This window comes from Polypterus senegalus, chromosome 1 (assembly GCF_016835505.1).
Source record: "Polypterus senegalus isolate Bchr_013 chromosome 1, ASM1683550v1, whole genome shotgun sequence".
NCBI lineage: Eukaryota > Metazoa > Chordata > Cladistia > Polypteriformes > Polypteridae > Polypterus > Polypterus senegalus.
The window spans coordinates 247825309-247849137 of record NC_053154.1 but is presented as its reverse complement, the minus strand read 5'-3'; the positions used below and the strand labels follow the sequence as shown (position 1 = coordinate 247849137).

The window sequence follows — 23829 nt, the reverse complement described above, 5'->3', positions numbered from 1 at the left end:
TCATGTTCCTGAGCGGAAACTGTTGGACCGGGAGACCAGGTATGCTGCGGTGGAGAGGGAGGCTCTGGCGATTAAATGGGCGATTACTCAGCTGAGGTACTACCTGTTGGGCCGGGAATTCACCCTTGTCACGGACCATGCACCCCTACAGTGGATGGCCCTCCACAAGGAGTCGAATCCGCGGGTCACCCGGTGGTTTCTTGACCTGCAGCCGTACAAGTTTTCGCTCGTTCATCGCCGGGCGCTCCACGCCAACGCTGATGCCCTTTCTCGGGTTCACGACCTCTCGGTTAGGGTCGCCCGACCCATCGGGTCTGGGCTAAGGGGGGGGCCTTGTCACACACGGCGCATGGGAGGCAGCTAAAGGGCTTGAGTGAAGGCAGTTCGAGGCATGCGGGGTGTGGCAGAGTGCACTGACTCTTTTCTCCTTGCCTGTAGACCATCCCCGGGGGATTTCACCTGGATCTCCTGACATCACTTCCGGGACTGAGCCAATGGAACTCGGCCACACCAGCTCCAGTCCCTCTGATGTCACCTCCGGCTACGAGCCAATGGTGGAAGACCACGTGCCAGATCCATACGACCTCACTTCCTGTCTCCCCCTTTAAAACCTGCCCCCTTTCCTTTGTTTCCTCAGTCTTGTTTTGGACTCGGTTGTATGCACTTCAGTGCTCTGTATTTCTACACGAAAACGACTTTGCAGCCAGGATACCACAATATACGGGTGGCTGCCCCAACTCTTTATCTGTCCATGTCTCGTTCTTGTGACAACATAGACATCAGAAACAATGTGGGCCCAGGCCACTGCCCATACATTATGACAGCCCTGCTTCTTTCTCTGCTCTGTAATTCATTTGTCTTAGCTCTCGGTATCTGAGCTGTGGATTTTCAAGGGATGTCTGCATGAATTCATTTTGATTGACCTTGCTTCTCAGTTACCAAAAGCTATTCTTTCCACGTCAAAGCTTTATTAAAATTATTTCATTTATGGCTTTTAGCGACAACTACCATGTAAAATAAGAATTATGGATTCTGGGAATGTTCCTGCATGGCGCCTGATGCTTGCTGAAGTAGGTTCCATTTCCCCATGACTCTGCCTTGTACAAGTAGTTACAGAAAATGGAAAGATGGATGAGTTATATTGATGAACACTTATTATATGTGTTGATAGGAAGTGTTGTACACTAATGTGACAATATAGCTGCCTAGTATGTTGTTGCTCCTTCATGTGCCACCAAAAATTATCTGACCCACCAAGGCATGGATTCTACAAGACCTTTGAATGTGTCCTGTGGCATCTAGCACCACAATAGTAGCATCAGATTCTCAAACTCCAGTAAGTTGTGAGGTGGAGCTGCAGCGGAATGGACTTGTTGTTCCAGCACATCCCACAGATACTTGATTGGATTGAGATCTGGGGAATTTGGAGACCAGGGCAACACCTCGGTTTCTTGATTATATTCCTCAAACCATTCCTGAACAATGTGCACAGTGTGGCTGATACCTCTTCAATTGAGGAATACCATCACCATGAAGGGGTGCACCTGGTCTGCAATGGTGTTTAGGTACCTGCCAAGTTAATGTTCATATAAATGCCCAGACCGTTTCCCAGCAGAACATTGGCCAAAATGTCACAATCCTTCCACTCCTTCTTCCAACAGTAAATCTTGATGTCATCCATTCCCCAGATAAATGACACACAAATACCCACTGTCCACATGATGCAATAGACCAGTCAACCTTCTTCCACTGATTCAATGTCCAGTTCTGACACTCTTATGTCCATTGTAGTTAAGGGTTCAGGGACAGGGGGTTAATATGGATGCTATGACTAAGCAGTCCCATATGCAGAAGATTTTGATATATCTTGTGTCATGACACATTACTCCCATAAACCATCATTAAAATCATCTGCAATTTGTGCCACAATAGCCCTTCTGTTGGTTCGTACCGATTTTGTAGAATTTTGCTGCTTGGACCACTTTCAGTAGATAATCACCACGGCTGTGCCTCTGAGCACCCCACAAATCTTGCCATTTCAGAAATTCTCTGGCCCAGTCATCTGGCCATAATGATTTGACTTTTACCAAAGTCATTCAGGTCTTTACACCTGCCCATAACTTCTGCTTTTAAGACGTCAATTACAGGTACCTAATGTCAGCTTACCACCTAATACACCCGTGACCTTGACATGCACTATCATAATGAGATAGTTGACAGTTGTTCACTTTATGTAAGAGTGGTCATAATGTTGTCATTCATCACAGAATATTTGCTCTTACTTTTAAGATAGGTAGGCTTACCATAAAAAGAAAACTAGAGAATTATCCATGAAAGGACAGTAAGCAATTTGATTGATAACACTAAATTAGAATTCAATCACATACTGGGCTTAACATGATCAATAATTTGGAGTATGCTGAAAAATGAAATAACCACTGGTAAACATTACAATCAGAAAAATGATTAAGTCTGCAAAGAAAACTATGAAACAACTGCCACCAAAATCACCAGGAGCCTTCACAAACAAGGTGTAGGAGTAGCAATATACAGCATCTTTATAAAGTCTGCACCTTAAGATGTAAAACTCTCATTAGCACCAACAAACAACAAATACGGGGATGAGTCTCTGCAGTCAAAGTGTTAGTGACGGATGTGACAATGAGAGATCTCTGCAAATGAAGATCTAAAGCCTGCCTCTCCAACTGTTAGGAGTCATGAGCTAGTCTCACTTCTGCATTGAACTCACTCATCTTTAATGATCACCCTTGGAATGACTCTGCATTCATAGGCTGGTGCTGGCAAGGCAACCACGGAATTAATCGGGGGTAAAAGATGTAAAGTTTTTAGACTGGACAGTTAGTCAGTTTCCTGATCTTTAACCCAATCAAACATGACTCTCAACTGCTGAAAATTAGATATTCTCCCAAAATAAGTCTTACCAATTTACTGAATCTAATTAGCTCAGTTCTAGGGAGACAAGAAGTTAGAAAATAGTATTGAGCTTAAGACAAGAAACAGTCATAACCGGGGAATATACTCTTATGCAAGGCAATTATATAGTTCAGGTCAGGTCAGGTCGGGGAGCATACACTGGTACAGCGTGTTGCCGCACCCACAACATGACGAAACAGCTCAGGATCCTGGTTGATAACCCACTCATGCAGATACGCAGTCCAGTCCTACCCTCCACAAATGACCCTCTATCTGCCACAGCCTAGGGTTACGTGGGCTTTCCCTTGGCCTGGTCCGGCCTCTCGGATCCTCAACAGTGAGGATCCTGTGAGCCAGATCACCCTCGGGGAATCGCGTCACATGGCTGTAGTGCTGTAACTGATGCTCCCTCACAATGCAGGTAATGTGCCTCATTTGGGACTCTGTGAGCAACCGCTCATTCGACACAAAGTCAAACCAGCGGTACACAAGGATTCTCTGAAGTGACACGGTACCAAAGGAGTCCAGTCTTCATCTCAGGTCACTGGACAGCATCTATTTCTGGACCTTCACCCTTTTGCATAGATATCAGGAGCACCACACACCCTTTCCAGTGACCTTATGACCCCCGTTGCTCTTCCAATCCGTCTACTGACCTCATAGGAAGAGTCACCAGAGGCATGAATGTCACTGCCGAGGTAAGTAAACCTCTCGACAAGGTCAACAATCTCTCCACAAACAGACACACTGCTGATGGCTGTGCCCAAGAGGTCATTAAAGACCTATATCTTGGTTTTTATCCAGGACACTCGCAAGCCCAGACACTCAGACTCCTCGCTCAGTCTCTCAAGAGCCCCAGATCCTCCATTGACTCTGTGAAGATCACAACATTGTCTGCAAAGTCAAGACCAGTGAATCTTTCTTGGCCAACTGATGTCCCACAGCTGCTGGACCCCACGACCATGCCTAACACCCAATTTATGCAAGCACTAAACAGAATAGAAGCAAAAACACTCCTCTGATAAACCCCAGAATCAACTGGGAAAAATGCACAGCACCCTCAAGGGGATCCCATGAAGTCTCAGGATGTCCCACAGGAATTGTATAGTTGACATAAGCATATTCTACAACTCTGTCATGGCCAGTGTGATTTTCTGCTCTGTGGTGTGCTGGATTGGTAACATCACTTCAAGAGAGGCACACTGAACCAATAAGCTAATTACAAGGGCTGTCTCAATTATGGGATGCACTCTGGACCTCCTAAAGATAGTAACAAAGAAGAGAATTAAAAGAAACCATTATGAACACTGCTGCACATTCTGTCTCCGACACACTAACAATGAGCACTTTCAGCCAACAAACTATTCACCTGAAGTGTGTCAAAGAATGCTATTGTATGGAAGATTATTTGTGCTAAAATTAAATACAGCCCAACACGTTACCAAACATTGAAATTCAATACATATGCAAGTGGGACGTTTGATTTTAAAATAGTCTTGTCATGTCTTAATTAAAACTGTACCAATCCAACAATCGTTTGCATTGCACTACAGCATGCAGTATAATTGTCAATGTAAAATGTAATGCAAACATGTATTGTATTTTAACTCATGTTGACAGATTGCATGGCATAACTAAAGGCAGACATACTGCATTTTGCTTAACAGCAGCTCCATGTGTAATTTCGATCTGAGTTCACACTTTAATCGTGCCAAACTAAAAGGAATCAAATGACCAATCCGTATCAAAAGGTGGGGCAAAAGGCGTGAACAGTTGTCATCCTCATATTGTCTCTTTTGTATCTGGCTTGCTGGCGCACTATTCTGATGTTGAGTGGTGTTATTAATACAGTCTATAGCATTTGATTAATATTCAAAGTCTGCAATGCGTTTATTGGCAGGCTGTATTATTATTTTGTCAGTCTCGGCTTAATGCTGTTCTTCAGGTAACTCTGTTGTGTGGTTTCTAAATGAGGGGTCTTCTTTGTTAATGTGACATTGTCTGCTCCACAAAGTGGTACTGACCGCTCATTACAAATCATCTCTACAAACTAGCACTTAACTGATTAGCACACCAGTATCTCTGCTGTTCATTTATTTCAAAATCAATTATTTGTTAAAATAGTGCAACTGGACTCACTTTATTTAAAATTGGAAATTCTATTGACTAGTCCATGCCTAGCTTTCAACCCCTGGTCAGAACAGCATTGGACCCTCTTTGGTTTGCCTACCAGAATCACATAGTGGTAGATAATCCTGTCATCCTTATGCTGAACAGCGCCTACTCCAACCTGGCGAAACCAGGTCGCAGGGTGAGAATATTGTTTGTTGATTTCTCTAGTGTATTCAACATACAACCCAAACTGCTGGGCAAGACATTCCAGTCAATGAGGGCAGATGCTACCATTGTGTTCTGGACTGGAACATTTAACTGGTAGACCAGTTTGTTCGGCTTAAAAACCATGTACATGTCATGGTCATATGTAGGCCATGGGTTCCACTGGGAACAATACTGGCTTCCTTTCTGTTTATCCAGTACACCTGATGACTTCAACTACAGTGTATCATGTCTTCTTCAGGAATTTTACAATGACCCAGCCACGGTTGGGTGTATCAGCAGTGGGCAGGAAAGTTAATACAGTACACTTTTGAATGACTTTGTTGAATGGTGCAAATAATTGAACCACTTGAACCTTAACATCAGCAAGACAAAGGAGGTAATTGTAGACTTTTAGGAGAAGCAAGCTGACACTGGTCCCGATTCTCATTGATGGTGAAAATGTGGACATGGTAAGGACATACAAATACCTCAGGGTGCATCTGAACAACAAGCTTAAGTGCAGTAACAATACAGAGGCTGTATAAAAGAAGGGTCACAGTCGCCTCTATTTCCTGAGGAGATTGAGGTAATTTGGTGTGTGCAGACCACTCTTCCATGCTTTCCAAGGGTCTGTAGTGGCCAGTGCAATTTTCTATAAGGTATTGTGCTGGCGAAATGGTGTTCCTTCAGGTGATGCTAACAGAATAAATAAACTGATTAAAAAGGCTAGTTCAATCTTTAAGCTTCAGGCTGGAGGAAGAGGTAGAAGAGAGGTCATTAAAGAAACTACTTACTGTCCTGGACAGTGACACTCACCTCGTGTATGAGGTTTTGCCTAAACAGAGGATCACATTTAGTAACAAACTTGAGAAACTACATTGGTTCAAGGAGCACCAAGTGAGGTTGTTTATATCCTCAGGTATCAGCTTCTGTAAAGAGTCTCCCCTCAGCCAAGGTGGCCCTGTGTGCTGAATGGTACTGAACTGGTCTAGCAGACATCATAACAGATAATGATGCCGTGTGCAATATACTGTACCAATGACTGACAATCTGAACTGTGAAATTGTAACTGGTAAGTATGTGCAATTTCAATCACATTGCACTTAATAAACACCTACACTTTGTTAATTTACTTATAGATAATTCTTATTCTACTATAGTGTATTGGCACCTTGTTAGCATATGTAGGCTTATTATACTTTTTGTTATATGTAAATTTATGCCTTTCTTCTCTTTGTCTTTTTTGTTCTTTGTTTTAAACCTGCAGTTTCTTTTGGAAGTAATTGTTTCTGTCTATCTATCTATTGATCTATCTGTCAAAATTGTAATATAATATAACATTGTTCTCCAATCTTCTTAACCAAATTCAAGGCTGCTCATTTGTTCACATACACAGCCAATTCAGAATTACCAGTTAACTAGACATGCTTTAATGTCTTTGGGACTGGAGGAGGAAACCTATGCAGACATGGGTAGAACGTGTGAGCAGACCATTTGAACCCAAGAGACTGGATCTGTCAGACTGCTATCATGTACCACTGCTCCACCCGGCCTAAGCTGCTATGTATTTAATAGGAAAATTTGTAGGAACCCAGCCCACCTATTGAAGCATAGCATTGACACACAACACCACCACAACTCGAAACAACAAGGCCAAGATGTTCCAATCTCTGTTGTGAGAATGTCTGCAATGAGCACTGTTTTTTAGTAACGTTAAATGTAATCAGAGCCATTTTCATATATCTTGAAGAGGATTTAAATGTCTGCAAGCAAAATGTGGGGAAAAAGAGGAGGAAAGGTCTGTGGTAAGTAGCAGAGAATCTGGAATGATGATACAATAATGCATCTCCATGTTATCCTGAGCATTTTTAATTAGAGGGGGTTAGAACTGAACTGCAGAATCAGAGGGAGCATCTCACAAACTCGGAATGTACTGTCGGAATGTTGGAGTGAAAAAGAAATCAAATCCATCAGTAAAACAAAAACTACAGTTGAAATAAAAGATGACATCCGAATAGGAGAAGAAACCACAGAAATCGATCAGCTCTGAAACCTTAAATATGAGGGTCTCACAGCGAACTAGCTAAACTCCGAAGGCATAGAAGCAGCTGAAAACACATAGACAACGACGAACTCAGTGCTAAACCTAAGTTCAATTTGGTCTCTGTCTGCCGTGGACATGTTTATATATAGTGGGTCCTGACCCCTGCAGCGACTACACTTTACGGCAATTTTGAAAGTTACAGTAATAACTTTACGACTACGAGTCAGTTGTTTTTTTATTTGAAATTCCATTACGTGCATTTCATTTTTTAAATAGTACAATGTGCATTTTGTATTTGTTTCTATTACAATTTGCACCTTACTTCATTTTACATTTTATGTACTTTTTACTTTATATTTTTATTTAATTTATTCTATAATTATTGATTTTCTATACTTGTTATTTTGATTGTATTTTTTTTATATAATATGCTTTGTGCAATATAAAAATAAAGGATTTGTGTTTATCAAATACACATTTGTTGGTCAGCATCTGAATTTCCTCATGGGATTAATAAAGTTGATCTAATCTAACCTAAACGGCTCTTATTAATTTAGATTTGCGCTAGAATAGCTGTAATAATGTCGGGACTCGGGGGAGCGTGAGTTGGAAGGCCCCTTGGGGTTTTTTGCCGGGGGCTCACGGAGTACATTGAATCGCGCTCATCCCAAATTCGAACTGCATCACTATACAAGAAAAAAAGAGCATTTCTAATTTCACCATCCCAGTGCTTATGAAGTGAACTACAAAAATTTTTTTAGTATTGTGTTAGTGTTTTTCAAACCAGTTTTTGATTATTATAACCCAGTGCGGTAACTGGCTGATTTAAAAAATAAATGTTTACCTCGATTGACAGGTAGCTGAGCACGTTCGGATGATGAAAGTGCAGCCGTGAATGTACAGTCGAATTTCCTCCGTCGGACACCTTTACCCACAATGCACGAGGATGATAACAAAACTAAGCGCCTAAAGTTTGTACGCTGGGGTTAGGACAGAGGATAAGGAGAGTTGATTCTCTTTTTATATTTAATGTTTACTTAAAACAGTAGTAATGGTCTCTTTAATTTCAAATGGAGCTGCGTTTTTTTCGAAAGCTGTTGGCTTCTTGAGCACTCGGTCCTTCACAAGGTAAGCGTCTCGATATTGTTATTATTCATCAGGCACCCGAGCTAATGACTGGGAATTTAATCCACTTAGTCGACATTTACCGACGCGTGTCCAATGAGCTCCTCTGCGTTTCTGTCATTTGCAAATGTCGTGAATGTGGTGCATCTTCGACATTATGTACAAAATGACTTTTGCACGGAGCTTTGCTGTGAAACGTGAGTATTTTCGGCATGTCTGGGAATTCCGATCCTCGTCCTCATTCTTGTCTTGTTCTGACAAGTGAACACTTGCGTAGGGCTCGGTCGAGTGGTTGTAGTAACGGGCTATCGCGGCGCTTGCCTGATATCGCGGGTGAAGTAAACCCACTGGGTGGCTTTAAGACCGGGCACGGACCAGGGCAGTAATTACAACACGAGTCAAGCAGTGTCGGAAGACGTCGGGCTGATTGGCCTATCCTCGTCAGAGATTACTTATTTCAACGGTGGCATACTGATTTTTTGAGCGTTGTTAAAGACAGGTTTCTGTCCCCTTGATTTTTAAGTGTATACATTCTCACGATTGTACAATGTCCCATGTGTTTTGCAGCCTTGACGGAATCGTTTTGTTAACAATGTGCCCATATTCACGTTTATATTTATCCCTGTCTTCATCTTGTTTACTGATAAGCTTACCTTTCCCCATTCTTAATGGAAATGAACGTAACTCCAGTGTTAATAGATATGTTATTTGCTAACAATTCAAATTTTAATATAAAAGTTTCGTGATAAATCAGGGGGAGTGTTACCTATTTTTAAAACTCGTAGAAATAAAAAAAAACAAAAAACCGAAAGATTAGGGAGGTCATGTATTGATATCTTTTGTAATTATTTTGGCTACAAAAAACTTTTTTTTTTATTACAGGTGTACTTGTGAAGTGATGAAGAAAGTCTCTTTCAGCACAAGTTCTTTAAATCCTCCCAAAAGACCACTGACTGGATATCTCCGATATGCAATGCAGAAACAGCCCATACTATTAAAACAATATCCAGGTATTATGTCCTCATAAAACATTTTATGCTTGTCATTTAGATGTATTTTTAGAGTATTTTTGCACATTAGTACGTATTAGATATACTTTGTTATTAGACATTACAATTTCAGAACTGGTCATCTTCTGACATTGTAGAATGCCTTATACTCTACCAAAAAAAAAAAATTATATGTTACTTGCCCCATGTACTTTGAAGTGGTGGTCAAGAAAAAAAAAGTCATGTTTTCATGCAGAATAGAAAGAAAATTCTGATATTAGAGAAGGCAGTAGTGACTAGTGCTCTACAATGGCAACAGTGTAAAAAAGTCTACTAAAAAACAATAACATTTTGCATTACTGGTGTCACTTAATCCACATGTCATTGATGAGAATGTATAAAAAGCTTGCTTTTTCCTGAATTATTGGTGCGGGAATCCTGAAGCCTCCTGGCAATGACTTTTTAAACTGAAGACAGCGTTTCATTTCTTAGATTGTTTACCATTGTGCAGCACAGGTTGAAACTGCTGTCTATTATGTCTTAAGCTTCTTCCTTTACATTCTGCATGAAAACATGAGATTACATTTTTTTCTCGGCCACCACTTCAAAGTCGTCACGTAATTAACATAATAAAATACCACTTTTGGGTTGAGTATTCCTATAAGGACTCGGCGAGGAGTAATTTTTACCTTTTTAACAGGTTGGAGCAAGTACAGTACTGAATCTCACACTTGAGGGATCTGATGTCATTAGTTAACACGACATTTTGCCACAAGTCAAAAAATGTCTGTTGACCATGCATAACCCGAGACTGTGCCCATTTTTATTTACTTTTAGTTTACAACATCTTTCAGTATTTAAGTGATATGTCGTCATTAATTTCTGACAAAGTAATGGGCACATCCCAAAGATGTGTATATTAGGTTAACTAACAGCTGTTCTGAGTGAGAGTGGGTGTGTACTGAGCGATTTCTGTCATGGTCTTGCATCCTGTACAAATTTAGCTCCTGCCTTGTGCCCAGTGCTTCTGGGATGGGCTAGGTTATCATTGTTTTGCAATGGAAAAATACGGATTGAAAAGTGAATTTATAAAGTAAATATAAATGTTTGTGAAACCTATATGAAAACTCAGTAGATTAAAAATATATACATTTTCCAGCATTACGAATTGTGGAAATAACAAAAAAAATTGCACAAGAATGGAGAGGAATGACACCTGACCAGAAAAAGGTAAACTTTTATAAATATTTATATATATATATATGTTTCATCACATATTCAAAATTTTAATACATTCAATATACAAAGTCTTTTACAGTAGTAAATTTAGAGTTTGCTTTTCTTCTGCTGAAAAAAAGACAGTATTCTTAGGATTCATTTGTTGAACTGAACTGAATTGTATACAGTAATCCCTCGTTTATCACGGGAGATAGGTTCCAAGGCCGTCCGCAATAACTGAATTTCCGCGAAGTATATTTATTTAATTATTTAACGTTTATTTGGACATTTTTAAACCCTCCCTATACTATTTAGAACCCACCCTTTACTCTATTAATAACAGGAACAACTGTTAAGCAATATGAAATCGGTAGATAAGTTTACAGTTAATGTATAGCGAAGTACACGTACCTATATATGACGTGATGATGGTGATGAATATGCTGTGCAGTAAAAATGATGACGATGAAGGTGATAATGACTTTTACTGTGCAGCCGATGACTGTATTTTACGTCCCTTCAGACGGCGGTGCCATTTCCTGGGGCACATCTTCCACGGTTTCCGTAGGTGTATCCGTAGTAGTAGTAGGAACTGGCTCTTTTTTGCGAGGCTGCAAAAACATTGTGATCGGCAGTTGCTGCCGCTGTTTCTTTTTCCGGTCGAAGAGCAGCTTGTAGGCGGTCATGACGTCGTCGACCTTCTTGCAAAATTGGACAGATCGAACCATATCGTCGTCCCATTCCTGTGACTGCTCTTGCAGATCCTTAGCCAGTCTGCAGCCACAGCCGCAAACATTCTCCCTTCCTTCAACATATCCAGAAGTTTCACCTTCTCAGCGATCGTCATCATTCTTCGTTGGCGTTTAGGCTCAGCACCAGCCTTGGAAGAAGGAGCACGCTTTGGGAGCCATTGCAGGGGGTGAAAATTGAAGCGAAGTTCAACACAAAGAAACCACAAAAAAGTCACACACAGTACAGTGTAAAGTAAACCGCTCGGCGAGAAAGCTTGAAGCGAATTGGCCGCGACAGAGAGACAAGGGGGGAGGTGCTGTGGGATCTGGGCATCAGTCAAAGCACCAATCACGGGACCGATTAGAAAGCGGGAAGCTGTGATTTGTCGTCTCCCTCCCATGTACCAATCACAGCCCGTGTTACAACGCACTTAGTCACCAAACTTGTTTTGTTGCTCTTAGACTAGGAAATACTACTACTATATTTAAAAACCCGCAAAGTCGTGAATCCGCAAAAAGTGAACCGCGAAGTAGCGAGGGATTACTGTACTGTTTGAATTTTTTTTGTTATTGACATTCTTTATTTCTAAATTTAGCCCTTTCTGGAGGCAGCAAGTTTAGCTAGAGAAAAATATAAACAAGATATAGAAAAATTTAATGCACAGCTAACTCCAGCCCAAGCAGCTGCATTTAAGGAGGAGAAACGTCAGAAAAGAGTTAAAAGAAAATTAATGAGAAGAAAGAGGGTGAGTGTCTCTGATTATCCAAAATATTATTATATGATTTATGCACATACACTAAATTAAAGAACTTTTTAAGATAACAAATGATCTAAGAATGCATAAAGTAATTCAAGTTCACATGAGCGTTTTCTAGACAATGATACTCAATTCTGTAACTGTCAGCTTTAGAATCCTTTAGAATGTCTTTTGGATTGTTTATTTTTTTAGGTATACTAAAAATTTAAATAAGAGCAAATTAACCAAATTAAAAAGTGTATGAATGTTAGTGCTGTTTTTTTATTGAAAATATATTGTTGATGTTAATTTATTAGATCCTTATTCAGGAATAATTTATTTACATTTACAGGAGTTAACAGTGCTTGGGAAGCCTAAACGACCAAGATCAGCATTTAACATTTTTATGGCTGAACACTTTGTAGAGGCTAAAGGAGTTTCATTACAGGTATTAAATAATTTTAACCAAAATGCTGTTTGTCTCAGAAAAATAGAATGGTATTAGGTAATCCCAAATTATCTGTAAAATCCTTTAGGCAATCTTGCGTATATTTATAAACAAATAAGCAATGGTTGTCTGTAAAGATGCAATACCTCTATAGAGTATATTGAAGTGGAATATTTTTGTTGCCTTTATAAACATTGATAAGATACAGAATAAATATATTTATTGTAGTAGTATGAAAAAAAGGTTTGGTTAATATGCAAACATTTATCTGTGATTGATATGGCTGCACATAGTTTAGAGGCACAGTCTTTCCGATCTAGCATCTGGGTTAGAATTGCAGTTGGTTATTGTCCTATTTTTACAGGACTTTTCTTCAGATATTTATAGCTTACTTTTATTATAAGTGACATTAGCATAATGAAATAAATTCATATTTGGAATAATATTTGTACTTTTTGTCTTTTAGGAGAAGATGAAGGGCTTGTTTAATGAATGGGTGAGACTGAATTCTTCTCAAAAACAGGCAAGTGTTGTATTTAAGAGTTGTTTTGAAAACATTTAGGAAATTTGGTTTTGAAGGAAATGCATATCTGTGGTACACCATACTTGAACCTGAAATTCCATTAATTAAGTGAATTGGCCAAAATTTTGTGAATGTGAAGAATGTATTTAACAAGACGTTTACATTTTATTTGTATTGTTGCTATAGAATTCAGCAAAAAAAGTGTAAGCAATAAGAAATCTTTTTTTTTATAATTTAGGGCTATATGCGACTTGCAGAAGATGACAAAATACGCTATAAAAATGAAATCAAGTCTTGGGAGGACCATATGATTCGAATTGGACGGGAAGACCTTGTACGGAAGTACATATCTACATCTGTAAAAGCAAAACATACAAAAAGGGCAAAGACAAAGGCCAAACTGCAGAAACGGAAAACTAAAGATAGACCTACAACATCCAAAAAACCTACCTTATCTGCAGCAAGAGCAAAAAGGGCAAAGAAGGCAAAAAAGAGGGAGGAATAACTCTGCAAAAAGGAGTTCCATAGTTATGCCCTCCAGATGTATGTTTTCAAATAACTAAATGTATTTTCCTTGTATTTACTTAAACTGTGAATCAATATTGAACTTGAAGGAATTGTTCATGTTTTCCAAAAGTAAGAAATCTTTCACATCAGTTGTCAGTATGTCATGTGCCACATTCCATATTTTATGTGGTTTTGACAAGGATGTAAACTAGATACCATGGTACATTTGGAGCAGTATAATAATGTGAAGATGCAATCTGTATTGAACTGTTGATGAAGGAAAGGTAAAAGTATAAAGGGGTTGCGAAGTGCATTACACTTTCCGAAGTATCATGTTATGTTTTTTTGATATTGCAAGGTGTAAGAAAAAGCAACTCCTCACCAATCAGTTCATATTTTGTACTTTTTAAAACTAAATAAATATAATCTTAAATGTTGTACTTTCCTAACACAACAGTCTTTTATTGCATCAAAGATCATTAACAAAATACAACACAGCAATAAATTAAAAAAGAAAATTACAGTGCTTAAAAGGAAAACATTTGATATTTACAGTTAAAACAACTACATACATAAATTACACACAAGTTCTTTGTAGCCACCAAATTCACAATATTCTTGAATTTGTCTGTGATGCAAAGTTCACCTCCTTTAAAAGTGCTTCAAAATCTGGAGAACATACAAGCTTGTGTTTTACATTGCCAAGTATAGTTAGGTCTCCTGTACGTCCTTCAGACAGACGAATGGAAACCAGTTGCTGAAAAGAAAAAAAAAATTATTAACTTTGGCTCCAGAATGCCAAAATACATATTTTTCAATATACAGTAACTCCCTCAGGGTGTATATTAAACTAAAAGATAATCATTGTAAATCTTTATTAACATTTGCTGTGTTCCAATATTTTCAGTTAATTACATCAGAAAATTCTGGTGGTTGAGTTCACTGGTATTCAAGTATAATATGGGAGGAAAAAATAATAATTTGGTATTTGTCAAATATTCACTCCCACATTAAAGCATGCAGTTAATGATTTGCCAGTCCTATTTGTTCAGATTTTGTAAATCTTTATATTTGTTTTCATTATTGTGTTTTCAACTCCTAAACATCTGGTGTCTTTAGGTTGAGTGACAGTTGTATAGTCTGCATGCTATGAGGGTTATCCTCTGGGTCTCTTCAGTGTAATGCAAAATGCAAGGTTCTGCCTTAAATTTGTTGCTGTTTGGACAGTTTCCGTTTATTTTTCTGTAAGCTTACCTAGAATGATTTGGGTGAGGAAAATTATTTTTTCTTCAAATTTGATTCTCTTATGTAAGAAATACCTGTAAAAAAGAGAAAGCTGCTCCTTCAGAAACATCCAGTGCAACTTCCCCCAAGACAAGCTGTACTCTTCCAGATTTTCTGATTTGAATCTTACCAATATGGCCCTCGGTAAAGTCAGCCAAAGTTGGTGTGTTTTCATTTTTTAAGGTATCCTTAAAAAACAAAGAAACCATCTTGTAATGCATAGTAGTACTTGATCAACAGTATTTTGTTTCGTTTAGAAAATACTATATTTGCATGCTTAACCTCAAACCATTCTATTGCTGATTTTTACTGGGTGGATGGTTGGTTTTGTGGTGTTTGGAATTATTCCACACATGATCTAAATTAAGAAAAGATTCACAGTTCAATTAAGAAAAGGTTTACCATTCATATCTTGACTTATTTTGTACATGCCATGAATTAAAGAAATTATACTTTGTGATTACATAATGTACTTAGTAACTTGGATAAGACTAAGATGCTTTTAATTAGCACTAAAATGGGTGTCTTCAAAAATACCTTCCAACTCATCTAGAGATTCTAATATAGACACATTATATTTTGTGAGTTTAAGTTGCACAATTGAGGACTGTCAAAAAGTAGAAATCTGACTTTTACACAAATAATGCAAGTCACAGATGTATGTAGCTTACATGACTTTTAAACGGCAGTGAATGCTTTTCTTCAGGTTTTGTCTCTGTTTTAGAAATCTTTTCACTGGTGGTTGCTGACTGTCCAGGGATTGTATCTGGAAGTTGGATGAACAAGAGCTCATCTTCAGTAGATAAACTCATTTTCTGGAAGAGTTCTGCTATAGTTGGCTGAGGCTGATTTGTGATTGAAAAGCCCTTCCTAATTTGGTGAACTTTCTGTAGATATGCTCTCGACCTTGTAACATCAGTCATGGTGGTAGCTTGAAATTCCCCTTTAAGAATAAAGTAAATAAAAAAGCTTGTATAAATTTTAGTAAGATAAACCTAATACTCTATATGTTACAGATCTTTTCTGATATTCAAATAGAGCATGCTAGAATATGAATAGATTGTTCATTTTAGTATAGAAACTGCAGGGCTTCAATCAAATATTTGTTGATGCCTTATATTGCAACGTTAACAGAGAATGTAATTCTTTGTAGTTAAGGAAAAACAATGATCACGATTTACTGGAAATGTGATGCACAGTCTTGTAGCCAAGTTAAAATTACACCCATCTATCCGTTTGTCCTCATAATAAAGTTCTGCAGGGGTCAGTCTATCCTGGTAGCATTTGGTGCAAGTCTGAAAACCTCTGAGTATGATGTTTTAATTATATTGATTAACATGAAATGATAGAAAATAGATTATTCCATTATATTACATGTTTTTCTACTTTAAAGTAATTCATAAAAATGTTTTTCATTTCATATGAAAAAATCAACTCTTTTTAAACAAGTTTCAATATTTCCTTTTGGTTTATTAGACTTACTATTTAAAGTGACTTCATCTGCTGCAAACAGATCTCTTGACTGTGCTAGGGGGAGCTGGATTGGTCGGTGTTTTGAGTCATTTTTAAGACCTGGATCATCTAAAAACTACAGAAAGTGGTACAAAGAAACAAGTGTATTTTCATTGACAATCTAGATAACACTTTTGTGATTACTGGTATATGACAATACAAATAAATTTAAACGAGAATACAAGTTATCTTTCTCTGAATTGTGTTACATGGTAAAGCCAAAGTAAATTTAAAATAGACTCTTTGCATTTGCCTTTTTAAATTTGTATTTATTTTACACTCCAAATAAATGTTTTTCTTTTCCAGCTACATCAGTCATTTAAATGAAAACATTAAAAAATTAATCATTAAATAATAGTTGCTTTAATTGCTGTTAATTTTCATCTGTTGTAGATTTCTCATTTGTAATAATTACTGTATTAATTTAAGAAAATATTAAACAGTTGAGAACAGTCACAAAAATATGGAAGCAGGCTTTAAATGTTTGTGGGTGTGAATCTATAAATATATACACAAAATATTGTATTATACAATTTATTTTTACTCTATTAGTCCAATTTGAAGGAAGCACCTTAGGGCAGCCTTTAGAAATAAGAGTAAATTTCCTGTGCTTAAAAGCAATAGATAGTAACAAATATAGGTGTCCTGCGTATAGCAGCATGCCTACATTCAGATACCAGAGAAGCAACAGTTCAAATTATGGAATGGGAAGGTAAAGGGAAAAAGCTCTGTTTCTTCCTTTTGAAAAGCACTTAGCACTGGGTATACATGTTCACATAAAGTTAAGTAGAGTGAGTGCCGTGTGGGATGGTCAGGTGTTCTGACTAGGATGGAGATTATCCTTTGGTCATAAAGGGAAGCTACAATAGAAGGACAAGAGGTGTCTGCTGCCCAAAGTTTTATTCTTCCTCTGTACGCATGATGGCAGCATACCATTGCTGGCACACCCATAGGAATATCCGCAGGGCAGGTGGGGAATTGTAGTCATACAGGATAGTCCTATTGGGGTTCTTGAGTGCCACCAGGGGGGGGAGCTACAAGGGATTGATTTGACCTCTTTAATAGACTTACCCGTGACCCCTTAGTCCTACCAGTGTGCAATGGTTTGGCATTAAAAAGAAGCTGAGTTTCCTATAAGGAAGGGCAGTCAGAGTTGGGAGGAGTGTGGATGAGGCTTCAAAGACAGTATGTCCAACTAATCAAACTAAAATGAGAACTTTTAAATTGCCTTTCTTAAAACTACACATGTAAAATGCTTCAATTGGAATGTTATTGTGAGGGAATCTTTTTTAAGTATCAAGGTTAAAAACAAACATTGTGTAAGTTTCTCCAATTATATATTTAATCATAGTTTAATCACAGCATTTTAAGTGTCTCTGTCATCTGTCAGTCCCAAACATAATTATGGAAATTCTCTGAAGCCTGGTTCTACCTGCTCTCTGTTAAGGCACTATTTCATTTCATCATGACTTAGACAAAGCTGTTTAAGATATGAATAGATAATATTTAAAATAAACCAAAACAAAAATATAACCTTCCTATAACCCTTCTCATTAGCAAAAAATATAAACACAATGCACTTACTGATTTTCTAAAGGTCGGTTTTAAAACTGAAATGACAAAAAGCAAGATGCTGAATTTTATTTGTAAGTAAAAAATTATTTTGTAACTTACATTATCACGTTTTAGCTTGTGTAAAATTTCATTTGCATCATCTTCTAATAAATGTGTTTCTTTCTTAATAAATTTTAGAACTTGGGGTGGTTCACTTTCATTTACTTCAATACTGTCCCAACTACCTGCAGAACAATAATTAAAGGGTATGATCAGTGTTCTGTCATTGCAATAATATGCTTTACATACAACCTGTAATATTCACATTTTAAATTAAATTTTGAAATTGGAATTGAGAGCTGGTAACTTTAATTCAGCAGTTTATCACCTCACTGTTTTGAGATGGTGTTTAATATGCTAAATATAAATCATCCAATACAACAAAAAAGATGTGATTTATTTCTTTGCAATGCTCAAACTTCTTATTTTATAAACACGTAAAAAAAAACTATTGACTAACTTTTGACACGGTGTTAGTGTACACTGTCATGCACTTACAGAAACTGTATTTTTGTAAGCATTATATATTTTATTTTCGGTCTTTAACTGATTTCTTTTATGATCTGTGATTTTTTAATTCAGTAAGATTCAGCCATTCATGATATATCATTCATTAGCTGAGGGCTCCTAGGAATTTTTCCACTAACTTATAAAAATTGAAATTATTAAAATAATCCAAGTAACAATTGACCATTCCTAACTATTGTGACTCCAAGGATTTCATAAATTCCTTTTTCATTTTAAAGTTAATTAGTTATTAGTAAATGTATTCTTTGGTTGTGTAAATGAGGACTCAGTTGTGACAATTTGGATAGTATATTTGGTATGTAACTAATTCACTGACTTGTATTGATAATTTGAAACAAAAAAACAGGGATACATATTTGTATTCCTCCAGATATTTAGTTTTCATCGCACTTCCCATACATGCACATTCGATTTGTTGTTATAAAGTAGTCAAAAAGAGTAATGAATGTGTAAATCTGTCCTGGCATGGACTAAAACCACATCCCAGTTTGGTTCTTCCTCTGTCACCTGTGACTGTAAACTGGATTGAGTCTCATATTTTACATTACTATCAGATATAATAATTTATATATTATGAAATCTTCTATGACATTGAGACTTTAAAAGTATAGGAATAAATGTTGATCTTGTTGACAGTTTACTCTTTGAATTAGTCTTTAAATGTATTTTTAAAGTTGTATATCATGTGGCAATATTTATTTTCTTAGAACTTATTTTTATATTTAATTAGCTTGTTGTAATTTGTCACCCATCTTTTTAGAAAAGAAATTCAGCCAGGCAAGTTAACTAATGTGTGGCAAAATGGTACTTGTAGTATGAGGGTAAATCAAAAAGGCAATTTGAAAATTGCACAGTAACTGCAGTGGATCGAAGCTGATGCAATACAACATGTTCTCGATGGTTCAGGAGTACTTTGAACATGCTCAGCGGAGAGCTCTGCAGTTAGTCTAATTAATGCCAAGGTCAAATGAACATGGACACTACACTGTGGGATTGTACCATTGTTAAATAACGTCCAGTAGTGAGATTTCTTTGGACAGAGGGAGTGAAACTTCCTAAAATTCACTGAAGTATGTTAGCTCTGTACAGAAGTGTAAACAGCAAGCTTAATCAAAAGTTTATGAATTGGTAGAAAAGTTTAAAGCAGTAACCAACAAAGCCTGCTCTGGTCGACAACTATCATCACGCACACAAGCCCACATTGACATTGTGAATGCCTTCATCAAAGACAAACGGATTACATTATCTGCTGTTGTTGAACATTTGGATACCAGCTACAGATCTGCACTTTGCACAAGATGGGTACCTAAACAGCTTACTGATCTGCACGAGCCAACATCCTTCGGTGAATTTAAGCAGGGTTCACTCCTACTGCCCAAAGAAATCTCATTACAGCCCATTGTCCAACAACCAGTGCAGTCCTGCAGAGAACTGTCCATATTCATTTGACCTTGGCTTAAACTAGACTAATGGCAGAACACTGCGCTGTGCGTGTTTGATCTACCCAAAAGCCATCGCAAATGTGTCAGCCTCTATCATGTACTGTAGTTTTCAAATTGCCTTTACTTTTTGATTTACCTTTGTACAAAAATGAAAATGTACATACAGTGTATTTCCTACATTAAACATCATTATACTAAAACATCTTACTGAGGATATATCATTTTTTTTTACCTATTCTTCTGGTTGTGTCTGCTGGACCTTGTTCAAAAATTGAATGAGATTGAATGGTTTGTGGACGATCCCTCTTTTTGCCACGTGATTCCCTCTGTCTGTCGTCCTTGTCTCTCTTCTCTCTTTTTGAAGTTATTGGAGGTTCTTCTTTAAATCTTTATTGTGAAGATCAAAAAAGTAGCACGCAATTCAAAAATAAGTCATTTAAATAAAAAACAGATTTAAGTAATTAAAGGTACTTCTTTGATTGCCAGACTTTGATATGTCTGGAAAATTTGAATAAAAACAATGCAACTGTACTTACTCATCCTTTGTTTTTCTAACAGAATGTACATTTGGAGTAAAGGTTTTCTGGAAAAGATAAATTTGTTCAAAAATTACTGTTTTATTTAAAACAATTGTATAGTAATTCAAAAGTAAATTGGAAGCTAACTTAATAGCCGTGCACTGCTTGCTCCACAAGATCTTAAAAAAGCAAGGTGAAGTGGGTTTTCCAGTTTTTCTTATTCAAATAGAATGATTTTGTTTTTCTCTTGGCTGTATTTTAATTCAGCCTTTTTTTATCATGGTACTAAAATATGGTGATATTTTGCATGTTTGACTAACAGTTTCACAACACTCAGAACACGTGTTAGTACTACTGTACATTTTGCTGTGCTGAAAGACTAGTGTATATTCATTTTAAGGCTACCTTTTTAAATCCACCTAAAGTAAGGTCTCTGGATCGCAGTGAGCTCAGACGTCCTGGAGGAGGCGGGGGGTTTAATGCAATTCTTCCAGGCAGGTTTCTCCCAAGAGAAACTGGTGGTCTTGACATAGAGGGCCCAGGGGTGCTCGGGTTGTTATCTGATACTCCTTGGTTCAATGACATGCTGAAAAAAAACAAACAAAAAAATTAGTATTGAAAACCACCTGTGAAGCTGCAAAATGTTGGAATGTCTCGATAGTTCTGCAAATTGCTTTGTGATAGGTACAGTGGTAACATATAAAACGATGGTATCACATAAAAAGGGCACTTAACCAATTTAAGATAGCTTCCAACTGAAATTATTTTTTCTTCTTTTGGTTGCTCCCATTAGGGGTCGCCCCTAATCACGGGGATCACCCGTTTCCATATCTTCCTGCCCTCTGAATCTTGCTGTCACACCCGCCACCTGCATATCCTCTTAGGCATTCCTCGTTTCATCTTGCCAGGCAGCTCCATCCTTAGCATCCTCCTGCCAGTGTACCCAGCATCTCTCCTCTGCACATGTCCAAACCAATGCAACCTCACTTCTCTGTGTTTGTCTCCAAACTGTTCAACCTGAACTCAGGGCCGTCTTAACATATGGGCACAATGAGCATTGGCTGGGGTCCACAATGTTTCTGAGGCCTGTGTGTGTTTCTGTTTTGCTATCAAAACGGGGGCCCCTGTGCACTACTTTGCCTGGGGACATATAATGCTGTTAAGTCAGCCCTTCTTGGAGCTGACCCTCTAATGTAGTGGTCTCCAACTCCTGTCCTGGAGAGCTACTGTGGCTGAAAGTTTTCATTCTCTTTTCTTAAATAGTGACAAGTTTTTGCTGCTAATTAACTAATAATTCCCCTTTATTTTAAGTGACTTTTCTTGAGGCTCTGACCGCTGAATTGATTCTTTTTTCCTTAGATGGCACCTAAACATAAATTTGATGTGAAGTGAGCCAACAGATGACCAACTAAGTTGGGGCCTGAAACTCCAACCAACTTCATGTCATTCAGTTTCTGAATTTGAAGCCAATTCTTGTTGCTAATTATTATTTTTATTATTATTTAATTCCATGCAGCTCATTCTGGTATGGCAGACATTTCCAAAACTGTTAATTTTCTTTCAAAAGAGCGCTGTCAAAATATTTTGTGGACCTGAGCAGATCGACATTACTGAAGCCTTCACCTTCCTTTATTTTCAGTTATTGTGTGATGGACGCGGGTTGTTGTTAAAGTGTTGGTACGTTTTGTGTCTTAATAATTTTTGGTTGCTAATTAAGGAAAAAAAAATAATTAATTGGTCTGAGTCTTAAGTTGTGCATCAATTAAACTTAAGGCAAAGAGTTAATTAGCAGCAAAATCTGGTCACTAATTAAGAAAAGGGTTAAAATGAAAACCTACAGCCACAGTAGCTCTCCAGGACTGGAGTTGGAGACCGCTACTCTAATGTACTCATTCCTTGTCACACCCAATGCTAATCTTAATATCTTTAACTTTACCACCTCCAGCTCTGTCATTGGTGGTCTCACTATCATCTTGTTGACCTTCCCGTTCTGCATATCATTAAAAAATTCTTAACTTAATTTCTTTTTCGTATCAATTGCCTAATATTTTAGGTACGCCAATTCAGATTGGAGCAACTGGCGCAAGAAAGCAATTAACCCCAGATGGGCAACAGTCCAGGAAAGAAACTGACCCAACATTAGAAGTCTTTGTGCCCTGAACATTTTATAGAAGTTAACCATATACGATGAAATGAAAGGCATTACTTATCAAAACAAACGTAAAAACTGATCACTGCGATGTTTTACTCTTAGTTAAGTGTCACTTCCCATTGTAATATTTCCTGTAGTCCCACAATAACCCACGAATACTGCAACCTAGCGGGCAGTCGAGGAGCCGCCGAGGGACGGTTACGATTACCGTTCTTTTGTACACCTTGCAGCCATATGAATGAGTAATTTTAATGATCTCTTTTTGTATCCCGTTTAGTCCGTGCAGTGTAACACCCAAGGATGCGCAGCGGCAGACAGACGCGCGCATCGTTTAGTACAGAACTCGAAAGCAAATCAAGAAACACCATCGCGCAGCTTATTCGTGTGGTTTCGACAAGTCGAAGTAGTAGCGCGGTGACGCCATACATTGCACTTTTTATTGTCTTTTTTTCCCACGGAAGAAAAAAAAAACCTATTATTTGAGCTTTCTGCCTCACTATCCCGGTGCTTCCATTTTGTATTTTTCTGCCTTGATTATCTAACCGTGACAGTTTTAGGGAGTCTCCCGTGCGCGCCTCAATCGTTGCCCGTCGGTGCAGCTGCGCGGGCGTCACAAGCCGTCACTTACGCTGTAGCGTCCATCACGAGCTCGTATCCATGTCACGGAGTCACTAACGTCGTCCGTACAGTTGTTGTGCCGTTTGCTTTATTTTATTATTTTTGTTTAAACGCACACTTCCCTGTTCGGCCTGACGCCGCGCCAGAGCGTCGACTCTGTAAACTGCAATTTCATTCAGTGCCGAAGAGAGGCGCGAGAGGTCTGTGAAAGGGGCCGCGTCTTATGCAATGTGACGAGCGCCACACAATACTGCGTCAGTCAGTGTCTGCGGGGACGGGCAGGCTGGGATACGGTAATCAAAAGACCTTAATATTTCAAATAACACTAGTATCGTGTTAGTATTTTGAAGGTGGAGAAGGGACTTGATAACACGTTTTAAAAGGTGCAACAATAAAGAAATAACAGGAGGGTCAAAAGTGTGTCCATCTCACAAAAGACAACACATGCAACACCCTGACACTTCACTTTTAAAAGAAATGTAACTTTTTACAGCATACGTAAACGTTCAAGAAAGTCTTTCAAATGTCAAAAGTCACGCCTATTTAAGATTTAACTTAAAATGACTCGCAGATAATTTGAAAATGT

General features: G+C 38.0%; 2 protein-coding genes across 3 annotated transcripts; one reads left to right on the top strand and one right to left on the bottom strand.

The window, feature by feature from the left end:
- Positions 1 to 8222: 8222 nt before the first annotated feature.
- Positions 8223 to 14015, top strand: tfam (transcription factor A, mitochondrial). Of its 2 annotated transcripts, none has more exons than XM_039771593.1 (7): positions 8223 to 8425; positions 9305 to 9432; positions 10571 to 10641; positions 11957 to 12106; positions 12450 to 12545; positions 13012 to 13068; positions 13307 to 14015. In XM_039771593.1, exons 1-7 carry the CDS (start codon positions 8349 to 8351, stop codon positions 13571 to 13573), a joined length of 846 nt encoding a protein of 281 aa, XP_039627527.1. In that variant the 5' UTR covers positions 8223 to 8348; the 3' UTR covers positions 13574 to 14015. The 2 variants fall into 2 exon arrangements, with proteins under 2 accessions (XP_039627527.1, XP_039627520.1); XM_039771586.1 differs by lacking the exon at positions 8223 to 8425 and adding an exon at positions 8488 to 8619.
- Positions 14016 to 14107: 92 nt separating this feature from the next.
- On the bottom strand, positions 14108 to 23421 carry zgc:171971 (uncharacterized protein LOC569690 homolog). The gene is made up of 9 exons (XM_039771575.1): positions 23254 to 23421; positions 20879 to 21059; positions 20492 to 20538; positions 20188 to 20342; positions 18046 to 18170; positions 16342 to 16447; positions 15531 to 15802; positions 14895 to 15047; positions 14108 to 14332 (listed from the first exon to the last, which is right to left on the bottom strand). The coding sequence occupies exons 1-9, from the start codon at positions 23265 to 23267 to the stop codon at positions 14183 to 14185; spliced, it is 1203 nt and encodes a 400-aa protein (XP_039627509.1). The 5' UTR covers positions 23268 to 23421; the 3' UTR covers positions 14108 to 14182.
- Between the last annotated feature and the right edge of the window lie 408 nt (positions 23422 to 23829).